At 43.2% G+C, this 13,736-nt stretch overlaps 1 protein-coding gene across 1 annotated transcript in view; it reads left to right on the top strand.

Annotated features, from left to right (window-relative positions):
- The window catches only part of LOC106601308 (solute carrier family 24 member 4a), a 79,180-nt gene extending 65,852 nt beyond the window's left edge, over nucleotides 1-13,328 (top strand). Inside the window, exons 7-17 of the mRNA XM_014193426.3 lie at nucleotides 3,845-3,919; nucleotides 4,940-4,965; nucleotides 5,213-5,266; nucleotides 5,514-5,605; nucleotides 7,271-7,440; nucleotides 8,059-8,215; nucleotides 8,434-8,600; nucleotides 8,883-8,997; nucleotides 9,191-9,303; nucleotides 9,472-9,537; nucleotides 9,717-13,328. Coding sequence (XP_014048901.1) covers nucleotides 3,845-3,919; nucleotides 4,940-4,965; nucleotides 5,213-5,266; nucleotides 5,514-5,605; nucleotides 7,271-7,440; nucleotides 8,059-8,215; nucleotides 8,434-8,600; nucleotides 8,883-8,997; nucleotides 9,191-9,303; nucleotides 9,472-9,537; nucleotides 9,717-9,869 — 1,188 coding nt within the window. The 3' untranslated portion in view covers nucleotides 9,870-13,328. The remainder of the gene's footprint in view (nucleotides 1-3,844; nucleotides 3,920-4,939; nucleotides 4,966-5,212; nucleotides 5,267-5,513; nucleotides 5,606-7,270; nucleotides 7,441-8,058; nucleotides 8,216-8,433; nucleotides 8,601-8,882; nucleotides 8,998-9,190; nucleotides 9,304-9,471; nucleotides 9,538-9,716) is intronic.
- The last annotated feature ends 408 nt before the right edge of the window (nucleotides 13,329-13,736 follow it).

Below are 13,736 nucleotides of genomic sequence, written 5' to 3'. Positions count from 1 at the left end.
TAACTCATTCAGTATTAGATGTATACAGGCCTGGGTTGTTCCACCAATTTGGTGCATTTTGAAAGTGTAACTTGGTCAAATTTGTTTGGGATTTCACCTAATTGTAACACTCTGTCATAAAGAGCACATGTTCAACTTCATTAAAAAAAAAACATGTTTTCCCATCTCAAGAGGTTAAATAACAAATTGACTATATTTATTGCCTGTCAAGTGCCAAATAAGGTAACAACAAGTTTGACAGTAACAGGGTTGACAATTTCTTCTTAAATCAGCAATGAATCCGCTTGTGATAAGTGGAATGGAAGCTTGTTGTGTACAAAAGAGATGGGCAATTGAACGCTTGCTTCACAATTATTTTATTGTTAAAACATTTCTAGCCTTTGTATCTATGGGTAACAGTGTTGATGTGTTTCACTCGACCCACTCAGTTTTCCGCCACAAAACACCAGGAAGTGGCCAAAAGGAGTAGAACCAATCTACCTGCTTTTACTGTATGATTTTGCTATTAGATGTTGAATGTTTCTTTAAAAATATATATTTTAAAAGGAATAGTTTTACCATATTGAAACAAGAGTTCCGTTCAGATGTAAATGAATCACTAATCACATCAAATCAACAGTATAACTAGGGCTTTACAATGATAGTGAAATTTGAAGAAATTTGGGGATTAAGTGGGTTAAAACCTTTTAGAAGTGACACAGGGTTGACGGAGGGACATGTCAAAATGTTGGTACTTTAGCAAGCCTTTATTCATATATATTTTTTATTTTTAAAGTAAAGATGAAAGTTTTATTGAATGATCCATGTGCTCTATATTAAAGGCCACTTCATTTAATATATCAGGCTTTTAAAATGCAATATTGGTGCACAATTTCTACTTAAAATATCAAAGGGATGCAAAAGGCACTCTTTTAGTGGAATGACCCGCCTACTGTATTACACACATTTCGTTTTCTTTCTTTTGTGTACCAGGCAGATGCCCACATTATCTTTTTGTTGTTGCCAAAAACAACAAACTGCCAGGATTATGTCATCATGTTTTTAAGCTGTGTTTTGTCTGATAACTGCTGCGCAGCAAAAAGCCTTATGGGTCTGGTTGCATTTAAAGTGCTGCCTGCAGCCTAAAAGACTCTCAACTGCTTTTGACAGGACAAGCGTGCACAATCCTGTCACTAGTTGTCACTACTTGTCATTAGTCACTAGTTACCACAGCCACAAAGTCAAAATTGGCTATATTACAAAAATGTATTTTTTTTTTTTTATTGCTTTTTGGTCTCAATTCAAAGTCCAGGTAGTAGATAATGGACCCTAACATATATTTATGTAGTTTGATGCTGTATATTAACTAATATACATGGGTTCTAACTAGGGCTGGGCGATATGGCCAAAAAAAAAAAAAAAAAAAATATGGCCTAAAAGTAATATCTACATTTTTCTCAGAGGTTTGGATGATTCACGATATATATCTTGATTTTTCTAGTTTTTCTCTTAACAAATTAAAAAAGACCAAGACATAATTCTTAATTGAATTTTCTTTGTTAAAATAAAAAATATATACAAGGCCTCAAGGCCTACAGTGAGGGAAAAAAGTATTTGATCCCCTGCTGATTTTGTACGTTTGCCCACTGACAAAGAAATGATCAATCTATAATTTTAATGGTAGGTTTATTTGAACAGTGAGAGACATAATAACAACAAAAAAATCCAGAAAAACACGTCAAAAATGTTATAAATTGATTTGCATTTTAATGAGGGAAATAAGTATTTGACCCCCTCTCAATCAGAAAGATTTCTGGTTCCCAGGTGTCTTTTATACAGGTAACGAGCTGAGATTAGGAGCACACTCTTAAAGGGAGTGCTCCTAATCTCAGTTTGTTACCTGTATAAAAGACACCTGTCCACAGAAGCAATCAATCAATCAGATTCCAAACTCTCCACCATGGCCAAGACCAAAGAGCTCTCCAAGGATGTCAGGGACAAGATTGTAGACCTACACAAGGCTGGAATGGGCTAGAAGAACATCGCCAAGCAGCTTGGTGAGAAGGTGACAACAGTTGGTGCGATTATTCGCAAATGGAAGAAACACAAAAGAACTGTCAATCTCCCTCGGCCTGGGGCTCCATGCAAGATCTCACCTCGTGGAGTTGCAATGACCATGAGAACGGTGAGGAATCAGCCCAGAACTACACGGGAGGATCTTGTCAATGATCTCAAGGCAGCTGGGACAATAGTCACCAAGAAAACAATTGGTAACACACTACGCTGTGAAGGACTGAAATCCTGCAGCGCCTGCAAGGTCCCCCTGCTCAAGAAAGCACATATACATGCCCGTCTGAAGTTTGACAATAAACATCTGAATGATTCAGAGGACAACTGGGTGAAAGTGTTGTGGTCAGATGAGACCAAAATGGAGCTCTTTGGCATCAACTCAACTCGCCGTGTTTGGAGGAGGAGGAATGCTGCCTATGACCCCAAGAACACCATCCCCACCATCAAACATTATGCTTTGGGGGTGTTTTTCTGCCAAGGGGACAGGACAACTTCACCACATCAAAGGGACGATGGACGGGGCCATGTACCGTCAAATCTTGGGTGAGAACCTCCTTCCCTCAGCCAGGGCATTGAAAATGGGTCGTGGATGGGTATTCCAGCATGACAATGACCCAAAACACACGGCCAAGGCAACAAAGGAGTGGCTCAAGAATAAGCACATTAAGGTCCTGGAGTGGCCTAGCCAGTCTCCAGACCTTAATCCCATAGAAAATCTGTGGAGGGAGCTGAAGGTTCGAGTTGCCAAACGTCAACCTCGAAACCTTAATGACTTGGAGAAGATCTGCAAAGAGGAGTGGGACAAAATCCCTCCTGAGATGTGTGCAAACCTGGTGGCCAACTACAAGAAATGTCTTGCCTCTGTGATTGCCAACAAGGGTTTTGCCACCAAGTACTAAGTCATGTTTTGCAGAGGGGTCAAATACTTATTTCCCTCGTTAAAATGCAAATCATTTTATAACATTTTTGACATGCGTATTTCTGGATTTTTTTGTTGTTATTCTGTCTCTCACTGTTCAAATAAACCTACCATTAAAATTATAGACTGATCATTTCTTTGTCAGTGGGCAAACGTACAAAATCAGCAGGGGATCAAATACTTTTTTCCCTCACTGTATTTGTGCAAAACAAATTAACAACACTGCTTGCCAGGCTGTCATCATTGTATGCAAATCAAATAAAAAAATTGAATGAAAAAATGTATCCCTAAGAAGAATTTGAACAATAATAAATCACATTATAAAATTCTGTCAAACAAAATATCTTCCTTTACTTTGTTCTTCACAAGTTTCTGGTGAGGAACACAACCCTGTGTCACGTTGGTATGAGGGATCGAGAGACAGGCGCAGGAATGCGTAATAGGGGTTTCTATTAAACCCAAATTACGGCATGCTGTGTAAAGGCATGGGGACGAAGATCAAACAAACACGTAACAAAACAGGGTAAAAAGACAACAAAAGAGAGAGGAGTACCTTGAATAAATTACACACGCGCACAATGATTAACACACGGGACGAGACCCGTAATCATCTGTGCAATCCACAATGGCACGAAAGCCAAAACACACAGCACAGGTACTCACACGCACCAACGGATAATGTAACAATAATCGAAAGCCCAATGGAAACCAAAGGGCACACTTATACAAATACTAATCAGTAGGAATAAGGGACAGGTGTGTGTAATGAAAGTTCTGGAGGGTTCCGTGACACTCTCCCTCTCTCTCGCTCTTTCTTTCTCTCTCTCCTTTCTTCTCCATCTCTGTTCCCTTTGTCTCGTTCTCTCTCTCCTCCAGGTGGTATACCTGACTAAGTTTGCAGTGTTCCGTGACTCGCTCTACTACACCCTGTCTGTGTTGGCATTGATTGCAGTGAGTAACTGATCATCTCATCCCGAGTCTACTTTACATAATGAGGCCATTCAGACTGTCTAGGCCACTGAGCTCATAGATGGTTGTGGGGAGGAGATTGTTCTGGAAGCTGCTTGTGTGTGTGTGTGTGTGTGTGTGTGTGTGTGTGTGTGTGTGTGTGTGTGTGTGTGTGTGTGTGTGTGTGTGTGTGTGGTGTGTGTGTGTGTGTGGTGTGTGTGTGTGTGTGTGTGGGTGTCTGGGGTTTTCTGTAATAATGAGAACTGGGGATATATGTATCAAGCATCTCAGTTTGGAGTGCTGATCAAGGATCAGGTCCCATATGCCCATGTAATCCTATTCATTGTGATCTAAATGGCAAAACTGATCCTACGTCAGAACTCCTACTCTGAGACACTTCATAAATACAACCTCTGTATTGTACTGTAGAATACACGGCATACCCTTTCACACTATCATACTTTACATAATGAAGCCATTTAGACTGAGAGCCCCTAGTGGCTTTTTAACCTTCATTTACTGCCTAGCCCACTGGGCTCACTGAGAGACAGAGACCCAGCGGGCCGATAGACAGAACATTCCTCTGCTCTGCTCTGAGAATAAGGGAGTACAGAGAGAGAGAGAGAGGAGAGAGAGAGAGAGAGAGAGAGAGAGAGAGAGAGAGAGAAAGAAAGAAGAAGAAGAGAGTGAGAGAGAGAGTGAGAGAGAGAGAGAGAGAGAGAGAGAGAGAGAGAGAGAGAGAGAGATGGCCTGGCGATCTCACAGAGATAGACTTTAGAAACTCTAGACAGCACTTCATACTGTGTAATTGCTTTTAATGTAAACAGTATAGGAACTGTTCTTTGTGCTACTTTCTCATAGCCATCTGTTTGTGACAGTAACTGCACCCTTGATGCATTTCAACAACACATTTTTCTAAGTTTGAGTTTCGAGTTTCTTTATAAGAAAAGTAAAGTTGATGCTCTTTCCCCTTGAAAGTATGGACGTTAGTGTAAGTATTTTTTCCCTGTTTCATTTTCTTAGGTCATTTACGATGAGAAGATAGTGTGGTGAGTAACCTAATGTGTGTTTCCTTGTGTCTCAGCAGAAGGTTTGTGTGTGTGTGGATGTGTGTGGATGTGTGTGTGTGTGTGTGTGTGTGTGTGCGTGTGCGTGTGCGTATGCGTGTACGGGTGTGTGTGTGTGTGTGTGCGTGTGTGTGTACAGGTGTGTGTGTGTGCGTGTGCGTATGCGTGTGTGTGTGTGTGTGTGTGTGCGCCTGCAGACATTCTGACTCTTCTCTGTCTGTCTCTGCAGGTGGGAGAGCTTAGTGCTAGTACTGATGTACTTTGGGTACATTCTGATCATGAAGTGAGTTCCACTGGGACCTGTTTCTTCCTGCCTCAAACACACACACACACACACACACACACACACACACACACACACACACACACACACACACACACACACACACACACACACACACACCTGAGCACACGCTACAAATAGAACAATCCACATATATAGTATATAATATAAGTCGAGTATAATGTACTGTGTATAAACTCTCAACATTCAACTGAAGATGTAAACCTTTTCTCTTTTCTCGCATCAGATTTAACACCAGCATCCAGAACTATTTCACAGGGAAGGAGGACAAGAGCTTGGCCAATGGTAACACAGTGATCAGCAGCGAGCTGGAGGATGGTAATGCTTGTTATGACAGTTACATATGGGATGATCCGTCCAAGCCGTTACTTTCTCCAGGTAAGGGTAACCAGGCAGGCTTTATGTTTTCCTCTCATCCAACCCTCTGGCACTCTGACTGGCCTTCTAGCAAAACAACTACACTACTGTATCTGCCTATCCTGGCAAACCTAGAAACTACTCTGAGCTTCTACTCCTGGCTCTTCCAATCTGGTTTAACATTGTCAACAGTCCTCTCCACTATCTCCTCCACTATCTTCATTCCTCTTTGTAAACTCTCAGCTCTGATCCTTCAAACAGTTACATACATATATTCTCTTTTACTCTATTTTAGACTTTGTGTCTTTCTCCGAGTGGCTGCTCTTCTCTCAGTGATAGAGGCTGTGATATATTTCAGAGTTCTCCTCTCCTGTCTAGTAGACTCAAGCTGAACTTGTGCTGCCATGTGGCAACCCTGTCGCTACTGTAGCAAAGCCTGTCTGTTTAGCCTTACTAAACCTACCTGCCTGCTGTGACCTGGTCTGTGAGCTGGTGACATATGTTGCTGTGCTGTGTAGTGATGTGGTTGTGCTATGCAGTTCTGTGTCTCGCCCTCTTCTGCTGTGTCAAGTGCAGTCCATTATTCCAGAGTCACAACATGTACATCAGTGGAGGCTGGTGGGAGGAGCTATAGGAGGACGGGCTCATTGTAATGGCTGGAATGGAATCAATGGAACTGAGTCAAACATGTGGTTTCCATATCTGTAATTTGTTTGATACTGTTCCATTCATTCCATTCCAGCCATTACAATGAGCCCGTCCTCCCATAGCTCCTCCCACCAGCCTCCTCTGATGTACGTGCATGTGTAAGGGTGTGTGAGTTGGTGTTGGTGCGTAGCTGTGCAGGCATTTATATGTCTGCGTGCCTGTATGATGTGTGTGTGTAGCTGTGTGTGTAGTTGTGCGTGCTTGCGTCTGTGTGAGTGTGCGTCTCTACTATACAAGTGTGTGTGTATATTGAAAGAAAATCTGTGACCTGGCTGGCAGTTGGCTCACTCCCCTGCACCTTGGGGGTGATTTGTGAGATTTTATTGTTTGTCACACACACACACACACACACACACACACACACAGACACACACACACACACACACACACACACACACACACACACACACACACACACACACACACACACACACTGAAGGTTTTAGTGTGTGTCACTCCGGTGGCTGATGATCCCATCTGACAGCCTCTTCAATGGGCCTTGAACTGGGCCCATTGGGACTCACTCTGCTGCTGTCACGCCACCACTTTAATTGTACCTCCTGACATACTGTATCCTTCGGGCTGGTATGTGAGTGTGTGTGTATGCGCGTCCGTGCATTCATGTGTTTTCGTGTGTGGGTGTGCATGAGAGAGAGGCTAGTCTGGCATGTGGGTGTATTAGGCATGTGTGCCAATGTGGGTTCCTACCTTGTGGTTGTGTAATGCTTCTTCTTCTTCTGCTGCTGCTGCTGCAGCTTCTTTTTTTTCTTCTTCTTCTGCAGCTTCTTCTTCTTTTTTTTCCTCTTCTGCTGCTGCTGCTGCGGCTTCTTCTTCTTCTTCTGGTGCTTGGTGTGTAGAGTTAGTCCAAAGTTACTTTATGCATCTGTCTATGCTGTCTCACCATCTCTGTGTCTCCAGTGAAGCCCACTAAGATGTACAGTCGTGGCTCTGTGGTGATGGTGGATGAGATGATCAACTCCAGCCCTCCTAACTACAGTTTCCCAGACGCCGGCCTGCGCATCATGATCACCAACCATTTTGGCCCCAAGACACGCCTCCGCATGGCCAGCCGCCTCATCATCAATGAGGTGGGCGGGGTCACTGGGGTCAAGGGTTAGGGGTCAGAGGGTACAGGGTCAGTCAGGTGGGTCAGGCTGAGGAGCTTTGGCACAGAACCCAAACATGTAGTTGTTACAGAAGGGGTTAAAGTTTCCCAAGGGGTTGACTTTTTACATTGGATAGAAGCCGGGCCAATTGGAGAGGAGCTCAGTTAAAGTGATTTACTTAGAAGTGTAGAACGTTTGGCCAATCAGAGATTAGAGAGAAACTACAGTGTAAGACGATATGCTTTTGTGGAAAGGCCTACTAGAGAGAAGTACAGTTTAGAACAATTTACTGTTGTAGAAAGCTAGGAGAGAAGTACAGTTTTGATAGGTGGCCTGCATGCTTTAATCATACTTGGCACATCATATAATCACTGTATGTGTCTCTATTGGTCAAAATATCCTAGGGGATATTCATCAAACTTTACAAGTTCATAAAGTCATTGCTCAGAGATAGCCCATTAAATAGCATGTGGGCCACTAAATCAGGTATGTGATGTTGCTACTACCGCTGAGTGTGCGTGCGTGTGTGTGTGTGTGTGTGTGCGTGCGTGCGTGCGTGCGTGCGTGCGTGTGTGTGTGTTTGCGTGCATGCGTGAGCAGCAACAGAGGCTGGTGCAGGCGTCTAACGGTGTGGACAACGAAACTATGGTGATCACTGATGGTAAACCTGAGACCTTGGAGAACGGCACCGTACCAGAGGACAAGACTGCTGAGGAAGAGGAGGGAGAAGCCCTGAATTCACCCTTCATCATCCCTGGTGGGTGGGTGTATGCGTGCCTGCATGCATGTATGGGTGTAATAACTTCCATTACATTGGCTGGTACACCAATAAACTACTTTCACACCCTACTACTGAACCCTCACCCCCTTGGTTGTAAGTCGCTCTGGATAAGAGCGTCTGCTAAATGACTTCAATGTAAATGTAAAATGTAAATGTAAGGAACATGAGCTGCTATTTCTGGTTCCCTCCACCAGGGGGCTGCATGGAGAAGGTGAAGTGGCTGATCTCCTGGCCCATCCTGCTGCTACTCTACTTCACTGTGCCAAACTGTGCCAAGCCTCGCTGGGAACGCTTCTTCATGCTCTCCTTCTTCCTCTCCACCGTGTGGATTGCCGTCTTCTCCTACTTCATGGTCTGGATGGTGAGACACGTTGGAGATTCTTTAGAGCTTACGTGTCTCTGTCGTTTTGTGGGAGACGCAAAGAAACGTTTGATTGTTTTCATGAGTTGAAAAGTCCCAACTTTATAGAAATGGTCAGTGACGAGACTCCACGATAACCAATCGGGTAGGGAAGCTCTCTCCTCTAGTCGTTAGCAAGCTTTGATACTGTGCTGGATATACTACGAACCATGCTACCATGCGTTTTGCATGCTATTTGGAAGATTTCTGTCTAATCTGTTACATGTGTGACTGTGTGTGCAGGTCACCATAATTGGCTACACTCTGGGCATCCCTGATGTGATTATGGGCATCACCTTCCTGGCAGCTGGCACCAGTGTCCCCGACTGTATCGCCAGCCTTATTGTTGCTCGTCAGGGTACAGCACCACTCTCCCCCCTCTCTCACTCTCTCTCTCTCTCTCTCTCTCTCTCTCTCTCGCTCTCTCTCTCTCTCTCTCTCTCTCTCTCTCTCATCTTCACATTTTTGAGCACAGTACCAGTGTACAGTATACTTTATGGTCTCTACAGGATTTTCCATATCTTAATATCTTAATCTTGATCTCTCTCTAGGTCTTGGGGATATGGCGGTTTCCAACACCATTGGTAGTAATGTCTTTGATATCTTGGTGGGACTGGGGCTCCCCTGGGCGATACAGACTATGGCTGTGGACTATGGCTCTGAGGTAAAGGAAGCACATCCAGGAACTGTTTGCCCTCATGCCTCTTGATCTCGATCTAGACCTCAGATTATTTATCTCACTCCCACTCTATCTCTCCCTCTCTTTCCCCCCTCTCCATCTCTCTCTCTCTCTCTCTCTCTCTCTCTCTCTCTCTCTCCGCTCTCTCTATAGGTGATGATCAACAGCAGAGGGCTGCTCTACTCTGTGGTGCTGCTTCTTGGCTCTGTGTTTCTGACAGTGAGTTAAATGAGATATTTCTCCATTTTGAACTTTGCACTCTCTCTCCCACTCTCTCTGTGTGTGTGTGTGTGTGTGTGTGTGTGTGTGTGTGTGTGTGTCTCTCTCTGTCCCTTCCTCTCCCTCTCCCATGATCTCTGTCTCTTACACTGTTTCCTCTCTCCCTCTGTGCCCTGCAGGTTCTGGGGATCCATGTGAATCATTGGAAGTTGGACCTGAAGCTGGGTGTGTACGTGCTGGTGATGTACGTCATATTCCTGTGTTTCTCCATCATGATCGAGTACAACGTCTTCACCTTCGTCAATCTGCCCATGTGTCTGGAGCAGCTGTAGGACGGCCACTGGACCAGAACAGAAGTCCCTGCTGAGTTATAGACTCACACAGCCCTCTGGATCTAAACTTAATCACTAACTAACACAATCATTTCTATAATTTTACATTCCCACATACACTTCTTTTACACACCCCTTTCCCATTCCAGACGTAATTGTCTGCTCTTACTATACCCTTTTTACATTCCTTCACTATCTATCCACATTGTACAGTTCCCTAGATCTTTACATTCATCCAAAATATCCTCTGTCTCCCAAACAACACCACCTACACATGCTTTTGTGCTGTCAATTAGAGGAGGAGATACCAACAGAACCGTATGGATTCTCCTTACTAACTCAGAGGAACGGGTGGCTACTCTGTCTTTCCCTGCAGAGCGCAACTCTCCATCAGAAGGAAAGAAACACAGCTCACCTCTAAACAGAACCCACCTGGTTGAAACTCTCCTAGTCTCCACAATATAACCCTGGACCACCATGACACTACCTTCCTCCTCTGTTTGTACCTCATCCGGTCTGGGAGTTTTTTTTTGGTCAGGCATCTCACCGGCATCCAACCCTACTAAAGAAAAGGACCTGAGCTGCCCTCTCCGTATATTTATGAATTCTTCATTTATTGCCATGTTGATTTATTCTATTATCGTCTTTCTTTGGAAGGAAAACGAACATGCATTTCATGAACATATTGCACTTTAGATGTTTCGTGTGAAAATAATTAGAGTATATATATGGCATATAATATATTATATTTTTACGGTTCAACATTCTAGTTCCTCCTTTGTGTGGTGCAGCAGTAAGGAGAGAAAGGGAGAAGGCAGCATCCTCTCTCTCTCTCTCTCTCTCTCTCTGGCAGGGAGAGGAGAGTCCAGGGGAGAACCTGTGCTTCTTCTGTTTCTGGACACTCTCCAACTGCAAGAAACTGCTGACCAAGACAAGACTGATACGCCGTGTTCCGTATTTGAGTGTGAGTGGAAGTAGGTGAGAGATTGCAAGAAAGGGAGGGGAGTGTCTATTAGTATTCAGCTCCACTGTGGAGAGGAGAAAACCTCTTGGGAGACTGTGTCCCCCTTGGTACTTGGTGGATGATGATTTTACAGATAGCTCGAGTGTACAGTGAACAGGACTTGGGCCCTTTGGCTGAGGAAAAGCATGGATTTATTTTGGCATACTGTTGGAGGTTCCAGAGCCAGGCTCGTCCACCTGAGTCATGTAGATTTGTTTCAACAAAAAAAAAAAAATGTGTATTTGATATCTTCAGCTCCTAACAAGGTCAATGCTTGTACTCTGTTCAGTTCCCTCTACTCTCTGTGCACCAGTCTGTCTGTCTCAGAGGGCTGAAGAGCTGCTGCTGCCCCCCAGTGGTCTAAACAGAGTGGATCCCTATGCCACTGGCTGTGGTTGCTATGGGAGTGAGTATTATTGTGACACAAACCAGGAAGGATACGACCACGACCGGGATCATGGATGGGGATCTGTGCTGCACAATGGCACACTTATTTATGTTGTGTGTGTGTGTGTGTGTATGTAAATATGACCCGTCATGCACAAGCTGAGGTCCTCTCGTTGTGATCCCAGTGCTTCTTTTCTTCTGCCAGTCGGGCAAGGTGGGATGCAGTTCCTGCGTAGATGTTTTAAACTGCTTCCTTCTCTCCCCCTTAGCCTGCCCCAAATCATCCTTCTCCTCCTCCTTCGCCTCCTCCTGGCTCTCTCTTTCTCTGTGATTATGTCTTCTCTAAATGCATGATGGGACGCGAGGCAGTGTTTATTTATTGCTCCCCCAGAGCAGAAGCTTAGCGGGATGGGATAGGATCATCACCATGTTCGTCCATCCGTCGACCTCCAAATATTGGCAGCTACGAGTCGATTCGCCCTCTGCCCATTTGACTGACTTCTTGACCTCGTTATGGGTCGTGTTCATCAGGGCACACAAAGGAAAACATTTTGAAACTAAAAGGAACATTTCTTATAGGACAAGTGTTTAGTAGTTGCTCCCTGTTTCAGTCAGTTTTCTTCTGTTTGGTGCCTAATGAACACGACCCAGTTCAGAGGTCGCTGTGGGAACAGAGGGTGGGGACTGTATCAGTGTCAGTCGTGAGTGTGTAGGGTGTTGGTGGTGTATCAGTGTTGAAAAGTGTTGTCACTGTTTTCTGTGTTGAAAAGCAGACATTGGATGCAGTGTGTGGTATATATAATATAAACACATGTATGCAATCTCAATAAAAAGAGGACCAGGTAAGGATGATACAGCATATTATGCATTACAAATTGTTTTATTGAAGATGCTGAAGGCATTGATACTATACAAGTACAAGCAAACACTTATGCACACACAAACACACATGCACTTGTCAAATGTTTACTCCATACTCACACATGCTTACGCACGCACGCACACACACACACACACTCTCTGGTAGTTGCTGGTGCAATGACAAATGAACTCAACTCTGTTGTGTTATGTAATAAATAATAAAATATGCTATTTAGCAGATGCTTTTATCCAAAGCGACTTACATTCATGCATGCATACACTTTACATATGGGTGGTCCCGGGAATCGGACCCACTATCCTGGCGTTGCAAGCGTCATGCTGGGATGGGAGCTCTACACCTGTATTTGTCTGGTGCAACTCTTCTGAACTCCAGGGACATTTTGAAAAGTAGTCTTGAAGAAAGTGGCCATATCTTACACTTTTAAATCTCACTTCATTTATTCGATTCCTAAAACGTTATTCTATTCATGTCATGGCAATATCATTTTTTGCCATGCGTTTTAGTTGTTATTACCTATTAACTAAGGGATGTGTATTGTGTAATTTTAACAATACATTTTGAAATGAATGGAATAGTAGATATCTTTAGGTTTAAACATGTATTATCACTAGGTGGGGATGAGGCTCTCCTGTAGGGTTATATCCATGTTGTCAGTGAACACTGCACTATACTGATATGTATTATAGCTCTGTATACATACACAGTGTCATATCTCACTAGATACCCACTGCTGTTGTTTACCTTTGTCAAAGAGAACTTGAGTGGAAGTTACCATAAACTGCACTGCATAGCGTGCATGAACACAACACACACACACACACACACTTCACTTGTTCATTGCACTCACACACACACACTCTTTGTTTCTGTTGTTACATACACAATTATGTACAACCTCTTGAGTAAATGTGACCTGGTTCACTGTGAGCGAAGGGTCATAAGGTCATTCATCCAAATTGATAAAGACCTTTTGGTATAGAGTTATTAAGAAAACAACTTCAATTTAAGACATTGGTGTGTAACTTGAATGTATTTGTCTTGCTATAAGTGGATGTATCCAACCAATGCATTTTACTGTAAAGCAATAATCATCAACATATTTTAAAATAATTCTGTATATTGTTATATGAATCATGATTATCTAAAGAATCATATGGTGGACACATTAAATAATACTGTTCATAAATGCCTATGGTTCTCTCTAAATTAATTTTATTGATCCCGTAATGCATACTTATTTTATGGTTGATGGCTTGAATAAGTTGTATTGTTATGGAATTGACTCCACTGTGAGATCAAAGATGGTTTAGAAAATCTGTGGTGAGATTTCTGATCCAGTATTGTCTATATTCTCACAAAAAGAAACCCCAAATATAAAAACAACCAAGGTAAGTGACAATGATTCATACGCAGACTAGATGACTGACGGGGCACTGTTTTGAAGCCACTGCACCTCCATCTTTGCACTCCCCAACCATTGTAAATAATAAATAAATGAATGTCTACATTTGTTTTTGCCACGTTTATTCTATAACAGACAACTTTATGCATCATTTTCAATGATATTATGCAAGCTAAATATGCACAAAAAAAA

The sequence above is a fragment of the Salmo salar genome, chromosome 01 (genome assembly GCF_965601325.2).
Source record: "Salmo salar chromosome 01, fSalSal1, whole genome shotgun sequence".
Classification (NCBI taxonomy): Eukaryota; Metazoa; Chordata; class Actinopteri; order Salmoniformes; family Salmonidae; genus Salmo; species Salmo salar.
The sequence above is the reverse complement of the archived record's forward strand: the minus strand, read 5'-3'. Positions and strand labels throughout refer to the sequence as shown.